The 17782-nt window shown below is 44.5% G+C and overlaps 1 protein-coding gene across 1 annotated transcript; it reads right to left on the bottom strand.

Moving 5' to 3' along the window:
* Window positions 1–965: 965 nt before the first annotated feature.
* LOC138082946 (pregnancy-associated glycoprotein 4-like) lies at window positions 966–10116 on the bottom strand. The gene is given in 10 exon segments (XM_068976455.1): window positions 966–1115; window positions 2801–2899; window positions 2986–3127; window positions 4798–4856; window positions 4858–4918; window positions 6112–6305; window positions 7502–7620; window positions 7719–7836; window positions 8808–8958; window positions 10016–10116. Coding segments are annotated over 10 exon segments (1194 nt in total).
* Window positions 10117–17782: the final 7666 nt, after the last annotated feature.

Here is a 17782-nt window from a genome sequence, read left to right as displayed (position 1 = left end):
CAGGTAGGACTGGAAAGGAAAGAACAGGCATATGTGGCAGAGAGCTGGTGCCTAGGGTGTGGGAAAAAGGGAGAACCAGCTCTGCATGAAGCACTTCACCCAACATCCCCTGGAGGAGAAGCCCAGTGATAAGTTCCTCTGAGATGGGACAAAGAGAGTCTATTTCATTACCCCTTATAATTCCTCCAAATGAGGAGGTGGTGGAATTTTTGGGTCATCACAAACTCTTTCATGGCCTAGACCATCTGTCAGTTGCTGTCCTTGAGGCTGCCTCTCCCCAGCTTCAGTCATGTATTTCTGGAGGACATTAAAAATTATGTGTGCTGCTGAGTCAGGGCCAAAGACCATGTGAAGCCAGTCATAAGACCCCATGGCCCTGCCAGGATGGCTGATCTGAGGCTGCACATGTGAACTGAGGTGGGTCATTTAGAGAACACCCTTGAACTCTGATGTCTGCAAACCTTTTTCCTTACTAGGAGATGCCTTCAGGACTTAAAACCCTAGGGTAGGTAGCTTGAACTCCCTCACTAGGTGTAGAAGCCTTAAGGAAAAAAGTTGCCAGGCTAAGACCATCAAAGCAGACCGAAGGGAAATAGCGAGGGTGAAAGAGAATTGATGACTTCTGATTTCTTGGGTCCAGTCACTGAGATCTTTGTATTTGCTCTGATTCTTGTATCCTGGATTCCCAGAATCATTTCAATGAGTCTCCCCTTTCCTTGAAGCCAGCTGGAGTAGGGCTCCTCTCAATTTTGATTCAGACTTTGTTCTAGATCCTTCACACCCAGACACAAACAGAGGCAACATTTGCTTCAACACCATTAAGAGTGAAACCCATTATTCTTTACTGAGAATAGGGTGTACAAAACACCAAATACCGTTCACCAGCATCCTGGGCAGGAGTGCCCAAAGTGTGAATGAATGTGTTTTAGGAATATCCTTTCTGATTCCTGAACCACTTCAAGCATTTACACTGCCGGTGCTAGGCCAATCCTGTCATTTCCTCGATCAAAGACTGAGAAATACAACCTCAGGAAGATGTTACCCAGGACCCAGGACTCTGTAGGTATCCTCACTCTTTTCTCTCTAAAGGCGGTATAGCAGTGGCCTCTGGAATCCTGGGGGAGTCAGAGACACACACCAGTCACCATGATCCCTTACCAGTGACTTCTCCCAATATCCAGACCCAGCAAAATTATTTTATTTCCCATTTTGAGTAAGTATCAAGGGGTTTTCTCAGCAGCAGGGTATATAAGAGTTCATCCAAAACCAAAGAGGGCCAAGATATCAGATTGTCATGAGGAAGGGTGTGGTGAGTGGAGGACTGGGAGGTTGGGAAATAGAAGAATGTAATACAGCAAAGTCTATTGTAGAGCGTCAGGCACTATATTCAGCATTCAGTGATAAACCACATGGAAAAGAATCAGCAAAATATAATTTTTATGTGTATAACTGAGTCACATTGTTGTGCAGGAGAATTTAACGCAACACTGAAGATATGCCACACTTCAATATAATTATTTAGAAAAGAACAGTGTGTCCATAGTTCCCTTCACTCCCTGTTATTTCCTTCTGACTCCTGCCCCTTGTTTTCTCTGCAGAGAATGCTGGTTCTCCTCCTGAATCCCCACAATCTGTCCTTTATTTTTAAAAAAGCTTTATTTTGCATTGGAATATAGCTGATTAACAATATTCTGAGTTTCAGGTGGACAGTAGAGGGACTCAACCGTGTGCATCCGGGTATCCTGGCCCCAAAGACACCCCTCCCATCCAGGCTGTTATAACTGAGTGGAGTTCCTTGTGCTACAAAGTAACTCAATGTAGGTTATCCATCTGAAATAGAGCAGTGCCCACAACAGGTACTTGAACACTTAACTCAGGAACTCTAAGAAGCCTCCCTCGGCCCACACTCACCCTCTTTGGCCACTTCAGGCTTGGGTGGGTAAGGTACTCTGGTTCCCCATCCCCACTGGTCAGTCCATAACCCTCATCAGCCCTAGTAAGTCCCCAGTGCCTTAGTGCAGACCACCTTGAGATGACATTTGCATAAAATCCAGTGCAGTTTTGTCTAGAACCAAGCAACCCTCCGTATGCCTCAATGAGTTTGTCATTTTAGAATTCCTGAAATTCCCTCTCTTCCTCAAAGCCTTCTTTGAGCCCATCAGCCTGTTCTGAACTCTCGCAGGGAGCTGACATGGAGTCTTCACCCTGTGCTGGGGCTGAGCAGTCACTGTGCACCCTTTATACACCTTATTTTACAACCTCCCCACTGAGGGGTCGGGTATCCCAACTGACAAAGGAGGCAGCTACTCAGAGCAAGGGGAAGATGCAGGCAAGGACTAGGCTGACCATGTAATTTATCATTCAAGCCAGAAAAATCTTGAGAAGGTAAGGCAGACTGTTAACTTATGCTGGGACTTCACACTTGGAATGTCCCCAGCCATTCTCCTTGTAACATGGCCTATTTCAGGGACTGCTAGAGCTGAATTTCATGTTCATGCACCTAAGGGTTCAGACTGAATTGATGCTCTTTAAGGACTGAGGACTTTAGTGTTCCCCACTCCCTGACTCCCGCTATGCCATATGGTGTTGTATCTCCACATTTATTTCAGGAAAATCAGTGTCCCACACAGCCCTTACTCTCAAGTGATTGGTTTTGTGGCAGGCATTGGACCAGCCACAGGGCTCGGCAGCATCTACAATGGTGTGACATGGCCTCCAGAGGGTGCCCTCCTCCCAGCAGCAGCCCAAGAGTTCCTGCAAGCTCCAGTTTGAGAATCAACCCTTAGTATTGTTGCCTCACCTTGAGGATGTAAGCTTGAGCTGGCACTGAGTAGTTGATGCCTTTGATGGTGAAGATAATAGAGGGCAGAGTATTGACCACAGAACATGAAACGTAGTGCTGTTAGAGAGAGGGTGAGAGATTGAGTATGGAGATCCTATGTTGTGTGTGGAGACTGGGAGTGACCCTGGGTCATAACCCCTCACCTTGGAACCTCGTGGCTTGGCACCAATGAGCTTTTGTATGTTATCGACCAGTCTTCCTGGGCCTTGGATATGAGATGACCCGGTGTCCACCAGGGCTCTGCAGCCATCAGAACAATCAATAACCTCTCTTTTCATGGTGATGCTGAGAGACAATGGAAGAAAGCGGGCATCAAGGTCGCTTGAGTCTCCCCAGAGTTGCCCACTTCCCAACTGTTTCATAAAGAGCCTTTCATCTCTTTCCCTCTTTTTGTTTGCTCTCAACACAGCACCTTTCCTGACATCCTCAAATGCAGGACTTGAATACACCAGGATCTTTTGTACCTTGACACAAGCTGGTCTTCCTTCCTAGAAGACTCCATTCCTCTTTGACTAGCATATTTGTTCTCATCTTCCAGATTCCATCTTAATTGCATTATTTTTGGAAAGTCTTTCTCCAGGTGTTTATCAGTCTCCTGTCTTGGTCACTCTCTGTAGACCGTTCCTCATGACTGCTGCTGCTGCTGCTGCTAACTCACTTCAGTCATGTCCGACTCTGTGCGACCTCATAGAGAGCAGCCCACCAGGCTCTGCTGTCCCTGGGATTTTCCAGGCAAAGTACTTTAGTAGGTTGCCATTGCCTTCTCCTCCTCATGTCTAGCATGTACCAAAGTCACAATTCACTATCTGGGCGAGTCACTTCATGTACATCTGCCTTCTTAGACCTGAGGGCGAGTTTTATTCTCCTTGCCTTCCTAAAGTGCCTGGCACACAGTGGATGCACAATGCTTCTCTGTTCAATGAGTGAATGAAGACTGAGAAAACAATAAGAAACATCCAGAGAGCCGTATCTGATGGGGAACAAATAATGGGTCGCACACAGAGTGAAGATAGAGATTCGCAGGGGCAGCAGATTCTCATAGTAGGGGGAGAGACGGGCTCCTCTGGGAGAGGGTGTCTCCCAGCACTGCTCCTACAGCCAGCTCAGATCCTGAGACCCTGCCCAGGAAATACATGACTAGCCCACAGAAATGCCATAGAATAGGTCGGCTTTTATCTGAGGGTATCACACAGAATCCTATCAATTATGCCTCTTGTCCTCAGGTCACTCAAGGATTCCACCTTCCTGATTCTCTGTTATAGCCAATGCCCCATTGTGTGCCCATGAACATGGGGTGCCTTTTTTATTAGTTGCCCTCAGGTCTTAAGACTGCAGCCAACCTCTCTCCACTGCTGGGTAGCTGCTCCCTAAGAAGACCAGTTTTCTCCATTTTCTCTGGACTGTCCCTGTTTTTTAACTGACATTTATCTGTACTGAGAACTTCCTATGTCCTAGGTAGCCCTGGGCAGTTGGTCATCTTATCATAACTCTGTCCAGGCTGGTGAAATTCTCCCTGATCCTCTGTTCACCACACTATATAGTCCTCTAACCATGCTCCCCACCTCAAAGGGCAGGGGATGCAGCCCTCTCCCAGCTGCACAGACCTTTCTGCACCCTTTTAGGACCCTGGTCAGAGCCTTTCTGAGAAGGCCTGGGATCATGAACCCATGGGTTGTTTGTGTATTTATGGGCTTGTGTGTTTGTGTGTTTGTATGTGTCTCTGTGAGTGCGTGTGTGTCTCTGACTAGCTAAGCATGTTTTTTATGTGTCTCTGTGTAGGTTTATATGTGTGTGCTTATATGTTTCCAAGTGCCTGTGTGTCTGCCTGTGTCATTGTGGGTGGTGTATATGTCTGGGTGACTGTGTGTCTGAGAATGTATTTGTGTGTGTCTGCCTGTGTCTATGTACAGTAGTGGGAGCATCACTTGGGCTGACCCTCAGAGGGAGAGGCTTACCGGTCTACGTGTATAGTCCAGTCACCCACTCAGACCAGTGGTACCCAATTGAGCTCTCTCTCCCTTGTAGTAGCAGTGGTCCACCCCACCAAACATCACCACACTGCCCTTCTGCTTGTCTCTGTAGAGAGATGTGAGGGGGGGGGGGAACCTTGGAGGACAGTAACAACAGCACTGTCTGAGAGCTATGCAGGTCCAACCATCAACGCCTTAATGAGGTCCCCATGTATAGATGCAGAAATCGAGTCCACGAGAGATAGAGATCCAGACTGAGGTCTGTTACTGTCTCATGAGTGGCATAGAGGAGGTTAGAAGCTGAATCACGTGTCTGAGCTCCACCCACTGTGTCTTCTGAAGACGCCCTGGACCTTCAGCAACCTGAGTGCTCAGACACCCTCACAGGACAGGGTGCTGAAGTGTTTTGACTTTCCTTGTGTCCACTTTGTCATTTTTCAGGAAAATCAAGGCCTGGGAGTTCTAAGGGTGTGGGTTCAGGTCACCCAGATTTGGCTACATTGGCCTGTGACCTCCATTGTCCAAAGGGCCCCACACTCAGAAGGGACCCCACCTCTGCTCTCCCTGTCTTGAAATGCCTAATATTTCTTGAACGAGGGGTCCCACACTTTTATATCCCATACTTTCATTTCTCAGTGGCTCCACAAATTGGGGAGCTGGTCCTGGGCTCTCTTTTAAATGCTAATGAGGAAGGAAAGATAACCACCATCCTTCTCCTTCCTTCCTTATCAAATTCATAAGCAAATCGTAATGCTTTTTCCTCCAAATTGTTTCCTGTTGCCTTCCATTTGCCTTCCTCATTACTTAACCCCTATCCCAAGTTACTGGTCTTGAGCCCAGGAGTAAGGTTGTGTTCCAATAAAATTTTATTTATAAAAGCCAGTTGTGAAAACAGGTAGGGCCCTGGGGCCATACTTATCCTTGATTATATTACTCTCTGCTGCTAAGTCACTTCAGTCATGTCCAACTCTGTGCAATCCCATAGACGGCAGCCCACCAGGCTCCCCCATCCCTGGGATTCTCCAGGCAAGAACACTGGAGTGGGTTGCCATTTCCTTCTCCAGTGCGTGAAAGTGAAAAGTGAAAGTGAAGTCTCTCAGTCGTGTCCGACTAGTAGCTACCCCATGGACTGAAGCGCACCAGGCTCCTCTGTCCATGGGATTTTCCAGGCAAGAGTACTGGAGTGGGGTGCCATTGCCTTCTCCTGGATACTTCTTTATTAAGTGTTCTATAATTTTTGTGCAACTGAAAGCATCTTACAGCTAATTTGGAGAAAGAAATTGTCCATCTCAGACTTACTTGCTCAAGTAGAACGCAAAAACAGGCTCAGAAATGGCACCTTGATTTTTCAGCTTGTCAAAGATGGGGAGTGGTCTACAGTAGAGTCGTTTGGGGTAGTTCAAGCCCAAGATGCCATCAAATCTTCTGCCCTCAAACCCGTATTCTGCCATGCTTAGTCCAAATGGCTGGTCAGTACTTACAAGGTCCCCAATCTGTGGGAGAGAAGAGTGTTCCAACTTGCAGATATGTGAAGTGGGGCTAGGACTGGGTTGGGGTGCATCGCCTTTAGATCCTTAGAGAAGAATTGAGGCTGGGCTCTGTCTTTGGTTGCCCACAGATGGTTAGAGCAAGGTAGAAGGGGAATTTGGGTTCCATTTGAGAGAGGCTGTGAATTTTAAAATATCTGCCCCTCTGAAAAGCACCACCTGAGTGAGTCAGATTGGCCTCATGGCTTCTGTCCAGGTGGGGCAACCAAGAGTCAGACCAGGTCCCATTGGTGCCACATTATTGACAAAACAATTGAGAGCAAGATAGCCTTCTCTTTGGCATCACTGTGACCTAATAACAGGAATGGACTGAATTCTCTGTCAGGTATCGTGGATTCTGCATCTGTCCAGGAAGACAGAAGGCAAAAACACAGTCTTGCATGCAGGGTTCTATGAAATTACCCCCCGGGGAATTCACTTTTGCGGATATGTGTATATTTCTGTGAGTGTGCATGAGAGAGAAAGAGAGAGAGGGGAACTACTCAAGTATTTTGGGGGAGGTAAGCCATAGATTTATTAGACTCTCAAGGGTCCTCTAGAGTGAGAACTCATTTATCAGGTCCCTTGACTTGTCAGGCCTCCAGTTTCCCACTCTGGATACCTGAAGGCCTTGACTGCACCCAGGGTCCCCAGATCAGTTTTATCCTGTCCCCAAACACCCCACAGCAAGTTCAATCCTGAAAAGCCAGCCTAACTCCACCTTTTATCACATGTGTGCTCTCAGCAAGGCCCTTGCTGTCTGGACCTCAGTTTCCTCATATGTCTCATGAGCTAATGAGAGTAACTACTGTGTGGGGTTGTTGCAGAATTAAACCAGTTAATACTGGAAAGTGGAGGGAACAGTTTGTTCATATAAAAGTGGGTGCTTTTATCCCTTCTCGCTCTGAGCGCAATGAACCTTGAACTGCTCATGGGCAGAGGAGCTGCAAGTCCACACCTCAAGCCACACTCTGAATTAGCTAATCTGTTTGCTCGTGTGACACCACGGGTACTGCCACCCCAGAGACATTATCCTGTGGATAAGATGGCCAATATCTATGGGAGTTAGGCTAGGAAGAGTCCTGCCTGATGGTCCTGCATCAGTTTCGCAAGCAGTGGTCGCCTCATATCCAGTCCTGACTCAGCATTTGTTACACTGTTACCCGAACTGTGTAACGAACAACAACTCCTTCAATTCTCCCAGCTCCATAGTTGATCCAGAATGTCTTATTGGTAGGCCGGAAGGTGGAAGACTCAAGTTGTCTGAACCTAACGTGTGTAGCTGCAGACACAAGAGATGAGTGTCATCAGGTGCCAAGGGTGAAAACAGGGTGGCAGGGCAACTGAAAGATCATTTGGGTACAGGGTGTCTGTACTCACAACAGGTTGAGCTGTTGCAAAAGACGGAGGGCACCCACAAAACAGCTGAGCCTGTGTCAAAGACAACCTGGAATTCCTGAGGGGGTGTTCCAATGGTGATGTTACCCACGTAGAATCTCTACATGGAGAAGGAGTGAGTGGGTTAGTACAGATTGGCTACCCTCTACTCCCACACTGATTCCTCCCTCTGGGTATCATGTATCTCTTGAGACCACTTTCTAACCACTGTTCAGTTCACAGGCTTTGGTCACAGAGGTATCTGCATTTGATATATTTTTCCTGTGCTACATTGCATGCAAAATATTGACTCTATGAACAGGCATTGAAGTGGTATCTCCTGCATGGGAAGACTAGAGGCATAACCACTGGGCCTCTAGCACCACTGGACACCCAGGGAAGTCCTGGTGCCTTCATTTGAGAAGCTCTGTAGTCTCTTCAAACCAAGCCTTAGCACCCCCTTCTCCAGGAGGTCCCACTTGATCAACTCCAGCCACTCCCTCTAAACTCAGACCGCATCCAATCCACACCTCACAGGTGACCCTTTCATTTGTATGTATTTACTCTTTGCCTATCTCTCAGGCTGGAATGGGCATTATTGAAGACAAATTAAGCCCTTTTCTTACCTAAAAACAGTAAGCACTGTGTCATATTCTTATGGTCATACACGGAATACAGGTTCAGTAACTTTTTCCTGCTGTTCTTGCTTCTGCGGAAACCGAATTCCTCTGCCTGGGGATTCACAAATGCTTTGCATTTGGTTCTAGCTTTTTATCAGTGATAGTTCACTCTTCATCTGTGACTGAGGTGCTCACTTAGTTCAGAAGGAACAATCACTCTCAAACTAATGACACATGTTTGACACAGAAATGGATATTTACCTGCTACCTGGTAATGGCCAGACCCAGTCACAAAGACCAACAGTTGAGGATGAGAGTGCCTTCTCCTCTCGGTGGGGTCCCTGTTTTCCAGTGTCTCAGCCTCCTGCAGGAACCCCAACTCCAACATCCCACCTGGCACCTCCAGATGAGCCCCAGGGAGTGCTAGAGCACCAGGGAGTGCTGTGGAGGACCATCCTCCCAAAACACTCACATCTCTGATGTTTCTCAGTGGGTGAATAGTTAGATTTGAACCACGAAAAGAAATCTGGGGCAGTCTGTAAGGATGCTCCATCAAGACATCGTGCAGCGTGTTTTTTCCACTGAGGGTTTTTCTCATGGTCTTCACTCTCCTTAGAGGTATTCTTTCACCGAGCATTTGACAGAGAAAACAAAGATGCTATAATTAACTGTCAGTGTTAATGTATAACTGTCATTTTATTGGCCCTGTGTGTTTTCTAATCATTTTTATGAAGCACATTATTATCAGAATTTTATGCATATACCATGGCAAAGACATAGATTTGAATACATGTTCTTTTCTGCCATCTTTGGTTAGCCATATGACCATGTGGTGTCTCAGTGTCCCCTTTGGTAAAATGGTGGAATGTAACAGTACAAACCCTTCAAATAGGAAACCTTGGGGATAAGTGAAGTGATGGATATAAGGAACCTGATAAATAGGAAGTCTCAACAATGAAAGCCATTAGCATTGCTGTTGCCATCCCACTCATTCCTTCTCAAAGAACCTCAAGGAAGGAGGTAAAAGAGGGACTCTTATTCTATTTACAAGGGAGAAATTTGAAATGCAAGAGGTTTCTGAGTTGAATGTGGTCACACTGCTTGTCAGATATAAGACAGTTTACCTTTCTTCAAGTTGAAAGAGAACAGTTGAAAGAAGAATACAAGATATAGGGTTCAAGTAAGGGAAATTCAGAGGTTTGAGAAGGAAGGATGAGTCAAATGAAAAAATTAAAAGCAAACAGCATAAAGAGAAATAGACTCCCAGTGACTTCCAAAGAGATGGAGAGATAAATGACAGTGATACAGAGATGCAGACATAGGCATATACACATTGAAATAGGGAAAAAAGAGGACATGTTGAACAAAATGTAGAAAAGTGTTATTCCACAGGGCCACATCAACATCTGCATAGACTGTACACTGAACAGTTGCAAGGAGTTGCATTTTCAACAGGTCATGACATGACTAGACCCCAAGTGTTGTGCAACCCAAATCTATACCGAGACTTTGGGATCCACAGTTCCTATAGCAAGTTACTTATCAATAAGTCAGAGTTGAACTTTAAGACTGTTACAGTAATATTCCTTTCCCGTCTAAACCTGATGGTTGGAAGAATAATCAGATGAAAAGAAAAATCCGAGAAAGGAATATGATGTGACATACAGTCCCCATACTTACTTGATTATGCACTCTGAGAAGGCCACCAGCCCGAGGAGCACAAGCCACTTTATGCTTCTTTTCTGGCACCAAGTACTCAGGGAAGTTTGGATTCTTAGCATGTAGTGGTGACCGGGAGCCCCTAGTTATATATGCTCTGACCTACCCTAGTTTTCCCGTTCAGGCCACTAAAAGGATCTGAAGAAAACACAAAGGTCTTGATAAAAACTTTACCTTCATCAGTGTCCTTGGCGAACGGACTTTGAAGCTTTTCAGAATACAGAGAATTGAGCTGTAATCTCTTCCTTGAATCTTGGCTGGAAAATCAAGCTGATCTGCATGGACATCTAAGAAGACGGAAAACCTTGCCTACTTGGAGAAAAAACTGCTAACAACATCATGAAAATGGATATTAAGGGCCATACTCAACAGGTGTGGTTTTATGTCATCTTCCTGACTACTTCATGAAATATGCATTACTGACTTCGTGAGACTTCGCATTACTGATTTCGCATTTCTCTTCGTTGCCGAGGACACTGCTAGCATGATAAGTTGTCAGATGGCAAAGTGAAGACTTCAGGGACAGCCCAGGGACATACAACTGGTTTTAGGTATTGGGTCTAATGCAGACATAGGGACACCTATGATGCCAGCTTGCATCAAAGATTTAGGGAGGAGTAGTACTTCAATTGCATGGTTTCAGTATTGGAAGAAATGTCAAATGCATCCGTAAGATATTTTATAGCATCCAACAACTGTACAAGGAAGAACTGTGTGCTAGTTTGTGGGTTAAAGGCTTCAAAGTCAAAGTTGATCAAGACAAAAGTAATCTTTATCTTAAGAGAGCTAGAAGTCTAGTTCTGACAAACTCATGGCCCCAGGAGGCAGGAAATATGATACTAGGACTAGATGGCCATGTTGGAATCTGGGCAGCACAGGCCTTACTTCTGGGAGCAGACTTTCCTCCACTTCACCCGTGCTGGAAAACAGGCCAGTTGGCCATGTTTTCAAGAAAATGAGAAGTTTGGATATCTATGTACAATATACTGATTTTAATGTTAGCAACTAATTTTATTTTCCTGAAAAAAAAAAAGGTGGGGGGGGGAAAGGGGGACACAATCTCCACAACAATGTGCTGGAATCAGCCTTCAGTCTCTGCAGTTTTTTGTTTCTGCCCTAGATTTGGGAGTGCAGTGGGAACAGAGAGGAATTGAATTCATGTTGGTTGATTTTAAAAGAGTCTGTATGCATACTAAACATGCTGACTCATTGGAAAAGACCCTGATATTAGGAAAGATTGAAGGCAAGAGGAGAAGCAGAAGACAGAGGATAAGATGGTTGGATAGCATCACCAAGTCGATAGACATGAGCTTGAGAAAGCTCCAGGAGTTGGTGATGGATAGGGAAGCCTGGCTCGTTGCAGTCTACGGCATTGCAAAGAGGACACAGCTGAAGGAATGATCTGAACTGTACAAATTGAGAACAAAGACTAATAAATCTGACTGCATCAAGTTGTTTACCAGCTACCTATAACAACACATTATTTAAGTGGCTTTAAAATTCAGACTTATGACTCTACATTCAGAGTGGAATATTTTCTAAGGAAAAACAAAACTCCTGCCCATCAAAACAAAACCAAAGAAAACCAAAAGTAAAAAAGGAAAGAAGTCTGACAATATATTCAACAACTTCAGTTCAGTGCAGTTGCTCAGTCGTGTTCAACTCTTTGTGAGTCCGTGAACGGCAGCACACAAGGCCTTCTTGTCCATCACCAACTCGGAGTCCACACATATTCATGTCCCTTGAGTTGGCGATGCCATCCAATCATCTCATCCTCTGTCATCCCCTTCTCCTCCTGCCTTCAATCTTTCCCAACATCACGGCCTTTTCAAATGAGTCAGCTCTTTGCATCAGATGGCCAAGTATTGGTGTTTCAGCTTCAGCATCAGTCCTTCCAGTGAACATTCAGGACTGATTTCCTTTAGGATAGACTGGTTGCATCTCCTTGCAGTCCAAAGGACACTCAAGATTCTTCCCCACACCACTGTTCAAAAGTCCAGTTCTAACAGTTGCTTCCTGACTTGCATACAAGTGTCTCAAGAGGCAATTCAGGTGGTCTTGTATTCCCATCTCCTTCAGAATTTTCCACATTTTATTGTGATCCACACAGTCAAAGGCTTTTGCATAGTCAGTAGAACAGAAGTAGGTGTTTTTCTGGACTTTCTGCTTTTTTGATAATCCATCATATGTTGGCAATATGATCTCTGGTTCCTCTGCCTTTTCAACAACCAGCTTGATCATCTGGAAGTTCATGATTCACGTATTGCTGAAGCCTGGCATGGAGAATTTTTAGCATTACTTTACTAGTGTGTGAGATGAGTGTAATTGTGTGGTAGTTTCTTGTTGTCATTGCCTTTCTTTGGGATTGCAATGAAAATTGACCTTGTCCAGTCCTGTGGCCACTGCTGAGTTTTCCAAATTTGCTAGCATATTGAGTGCAGCATTTTCACAGCATCATCTTTTAGGATTTGAAATAGCTCAACTGGAATTCCATCACCTCCACTAGCTTTGTTCATAGTGTTGCTTCCTAAGGCCCATTGGCTTCACATTCTAGGATGTCTGGCTCTAGGTGAGTGATCACACCATCGTGATTATCTATGCAATGAAGATCTTTTCTGTACAGTTCCTCTGTGTATTCTTGCCACCTCTTCTTAATATCTTCTGCTTTTGTTAGGTCCATACCATTTCTGTCCTTTATTGAGCTCATCTTTACGTGACATACTCCCTTGATATCCCTACTTTTCTTGAAATGATCTCTAGGCTTTCCCATTCTGTTGTTTTCCTCTATTTCTTTACATTGATCGCTGAGGAAGGCTTTCTTATCTCTCCTTGCTATTCTTCAGAACTGTGCATTCAAATGGGTGAATCTTTGCTTTTCTCCGTTGGTTTTTGCTTCCCTTCTTTTTATAGCTATCTGTAAGGCCTCCTCAGACAGTCATTTGGCTTTTTTGGATTTCTTTTCCTTGGGGATGGTCTTGATTCCTGTCTCCTGTACAATACCATGAACCTCTGTCCATAGTTCACCAGGCACTCTATCTATCAGATCTAGTTCCTTAAATCTATTTCTCACTTCCTCTGTATAGTCATAAGGGATTTGCTTTATGTCATACCTGATTGGTCTAGTGCTTTTCTCCACTTTGTTCAATTTCAGTCAGAATTTGCCAATAAGGAGTTCATGATATGAGCCACCATCAGCTCCCAGTCTTGTTTTTGCTGACTGTATAGAGCTTCTCCATCTTTGGCTGCAAAGAATATAATCAATCTGATTTTGGTGCCGACCATCTGGTGATGTCCATATGTAGAGTCTTCATTGTGTTGTTGGAAGAGGGTATTTGCTATGACCAGGGCATTCTCTTGGTAAAATGCCTTTGCCCTGTTTCATTCTGTACTCCACGGCCAAATTTGCATGTTACTCCTGGTGTTTCTTGACTCCTACTATTGGGTTCCAGTCCCCTACAATGAGAATGATACCTTTTTTGGCTGTTAGTTCTAGAAAGTCTTGTAGGTCTTCATAGAACTGTTGAGCTTCAGCTTCTTCAGCCTTACTGATGGTGGCCTAAACTTGGATTACCGTGGTATTAAATGATTCGCCTTGGAAACGCACAGAGAACATACTGTCATTTTTGAGACTGCATTTTAGACTCTTTTGTTGACTATGAAGTCTACTCCATTTCTTCTCAAGGATTCCTGCCCACAGTAGTAGATATAATGGTCATCTGAGTTAAATTCATCCATTCCAGTCCATCTTAGTTTGCTGATTCCTAGAATTTCTATGTTCACTCTTGTCATCTCCTGTTTGACCACTTCCAATTTGCCTTGATTCATGGACATAACAATCCAGGTTCCCATGCAATATTGCTCTCTGCAGCATTGAATCTTGCTTCTATCACCAGGCCCACCCACAGATGGGTGTTATCTTTGCTTTGGTTCCATCCCTTCATTCTTTCTGGAGTAATTTCTCCACTGATCTCCAGTAGCATATTGGGCACCTACCGATCTGGGGAGTTCATCTTTCAGTGTCCTATCTTTTTGCCTTATCATACTGTTCATGGGGTTTTCAAGGCAAGAATACTGAAGTGGTTTGTCTTTCCCTTCTCCAGTGGACTGCATTCTGTCAGACCTCTTCACCATGACCCATCCGTCTAGGGTGGCCCCACACGGCATGGCTTAGTTTCATTGAGTTAGACAAGGCTGTGGTCCGTGTGACAGTTTGGCTAGTTGTCTGTGAATGTGGTTTCAGTCTGTCTGCCCTCTGATGCCCTCTCTCAGTGTCTACCATCTTACTTGGGCTTCTCTTACCTTGGACGTGGGGTAACACTTCACCGCTCTCCAGCAAAGCACAGCCGCTGCTCCTTACTTTGAAGTAGGGTAGCTTGGTTGATGCCTCTGATTTGGACGTGGGGTAATTACTCTCCATTATGCTTCTATGCTGCCTTTGTAGCCATCATGCACATGCACTGCCATCGCAGCTGAGGTGAGCAAAAATCAACAATTTATTGTTCCTTATATTGTTTCTGTTATTGCGACAGATTCATATGTATGTTATCAGGTAAAAGCGATATGATAATTAAAACTAATGTTTTGAAGTAAACCTTTCAGTGGCTAGAAAAAGAGATTCACACATAACATCAAGAAGTTTAATTCAAACCCTGCTGTCTTAAATCTTGAACTGAAAGCATAAGTTTGTACCAACTAATTGTATTCCTTTTTATTTTAGTTTTAAGAAAAATGTGTACTTCCTCCTCCAACCACTGTAAAGCCTAGAAGCAGTGTGAACTTGATGACTGTGACTATTCTGAGATCTAACATGTAGCTTCTAAATACATTTCCCATTAGATGATATTAAAGAGATGGCTGGTTTCAGGACTGGGTAAAGAAATGCACAAAATAATCTTGGGCATTATGTAGGACCAGAAAACTGAGGGGCTTCAAAGACCCATGGGGACTGGACAGAATGTTTAGGAATCCAAATGGAAAGACCAAATATCTACCAGTTTGCTGGGCAGAATGATGTTTCTGCTTCTCAACACACCGTTTATCTTTCTCATAGCTTTCCTGCCAAGAAGCTAATGTCTTCTCGTTTCATGACCACGGGCACCATTTACAGTGGTTTTAGAAGCTAAGATGAAGAAATCTGTCATTGCTTCCACCTTTTTCCTTCTATTTGCCATGAAGGATGGGGCTGGATCTTAGGTTTTTAATATTGAAATTTAAGCTGGCCAAATGTGTCCCAATGTTAATAGGCAACATCTGATTTGTCAGTGTGATAGACTGCTAGGACACCAACTCACCATTCTGAGCACTGAGAAAGGAAAATAATCATCAATATTTAAGTTTTTTTTTTTTTTTTCTATTAGGCATAGGTTCAGTTCAGTTCAGTCGCTCAGTCGTGTCTGACTCTTTGCAACCCCATGAATCGCAGTATGCCAGGGATCCCTGTCCATCACCAACTCCTGGAGTTCACTCAGACTCACGTCCATCGGGTCAGTGATGCCATCCAGCCATCTCATTCTGTTATCCATAAACATAGGTCATGTAACTACAAACAGTTCCAGGAAAACAAGCTAGACTGTCCCTTCTGGGGGTGATGAGAGAGTGACGGGGAGCAGCTATAATACAGATGAAGCCTCACTCAGTGGCCTGAAGCTCACCTCCTTCTGTGGAGGTCTGGTTCCTAATAGACCAAGGACTGGTACTGGTCCTGACCCACTGTGCTGGTACTGTGGACTCCTGCTCTAAAACCAATAGTGGGACATTCTGTAAGACAAGCCACCCTGCTTCTTCCCTGTTTCTGAACAAATAAATGACATTAAAATTGGGAGAGGAACAGTTATTTAGTCCTAAATGAGAACAACCAAGTGCAACATATGACTACATTCTTTCAATAAACTGTGGAAAGACATCTGCTTTTTGAGCATCAGGGAAATTTGCACATGGACTGGAAATAAAGTGTTCATTTTTGGGGGGAAGAAAGAGCATTTTTTTTCACAACGTATCATTATACCACAAATATTCATTATGTAGATTTGGTGAAATGTTCATCTTGTCCCTAAAATATTTCAGGGAAAATGAATAAGCATTAAAACAGAGAGAATGAAACGATTGTCTGTCTTAATGTAAAAACAGATAGCTGCTATGCTATGTATAGCTGCTATGGATTGAATTGTGTCCACCCTTGACTCCCAATGTGATGGTATTAGGAAGTAGGGCCTTTGGGAGGTACCCAGGTTGACATGGGGTTTTGATGGTGGTCCCTCATGATGGGATTAGCCTCTCCTTCTTTTTCTCTCTTATTCTCCCTCTTCTTCCTTCCCTTCAGCCACCACATGTGAGAAGAGAGCAAGAAGAGAAAGACTGATGCTACTTAAGAATGTCTTAACAGGGAACTCAATTGGCCACCACCTTGATGTTGCATAGTCTCCAGTCTATGACAACCTGTGGGACTAAGAGGTTAGTTTTGTAGTTATTGATGCTGAATGGTGAAATATAGTGTTCATGACACTCTTCTTTCCTATATTTGTTTTGTTTGAATTTTTTTGCAGTAAGAGGTTTATGGAAAGTCCATTTTGAAGGTTCTGTCTAAGTGATACCCTTAGAAGCCCAAGAATGCAGATTTAGGTAGGTCCCAAATGAATGAGTGGTTGGAGGACCACACATGCTCATTACTACAACTCATCTCTTGTCATCTGAAAACTGTCCCCCACAGCTGACACCCTTACCACCCCCATCCCCAATCTGCATCTCCATTCCTCCCATCAGCTCAGTCTTCTAGCTGGAGATGTTGATGACTCAGAACAGGGTGTGGAAGCAGAAGGAATGTGGACATTTTTAGGAAGAACGAAATGGAAAGACCCGTCTTGATTTTCCCTCCTTTAGTGTGATCTGCAGGTGAGGGATTGGGCCTAGGTAGGGAGGGAGCCACAAGTGGGACTGCCTAAATATCTACAAGTGAAGGGCAGAGGAATTCATAACCCAGTAACCAGGAGGTGGACAGCGTGCACACGACCCAGGAGGGAAGGAAGAAGCATTGGGAAATGGATAGTGCCTACCTGAGGGCCAGACCTTCTTGAGTCTTCTGGTTAAACTTGGAGGTCACGTTATTCCTGCTGGAATTCCTGCTCCAGATGTGGAGGGGAGAGAGCTGTACTCACTCCTAATGAGTCAAAGGAAGAGGAACTACGTCCCCCAGAGGCCCATTGATTCCACTCTAACTGTAAGTATCATCCCAAGCCAGAGACCGAATGGCAGGTCATCCAAAAGATGACCTACTTAAAAAAATAAATAAATAAATAAAATACCTCAAAATTTGTCTAAGAGTCCTGGCATATCTAGTTCCCAGAGTTTTTTTGGAGAGATGATTTATCAGCCTTATTTGGGTTTCTGCTGGGGAATCTACATGCTTCCCCATTTGTAACTTTTGACTTATAACTACCTGATCTCATCTCACAGAACCCAAATGATGGTAAATTCCAGTGGGCAAGGCCTCTAAGGTCTTCGATGGCACAGCAGCTGCATGCCAAATGCTCACCATTCTCAGTCCTGAGACCAGGACCCATGAACATCATCAGACAGTTACAGCCCCTTGCCCACCAGAGGCAACCTCATCATCCTCAGCAACAGCCACCTGTGACCCACTTGTCCACTGATTTGCATTGAGCCTCATTCTGGAACAAGTGTTCTGGAGTATGTCCAGAACCCTTCATCCAAAAAATGGTAAACTGAACCTTG

The sequence above is a fragment of the Capricornis sumatraensis genome, chromosome 8 (genome assembly GCF_032405125.1).
Source record: "Capricornis sumatraensis isolate serow.1 chromosome 8, serow.2, whole genome shotgun sequence".
Taxonomy (NCBI): Eukaryota; Metazoa; Chordata; class Mammalia; order Artiodactyla; family Bovidae; genus Capricornis; species Capricornis sumatraensis.
The sequence above is the reverse complement of the archived record's forward strand: the minus strand, read 5'-3'. Positions and strand labels throughout refer to the sequence as shown.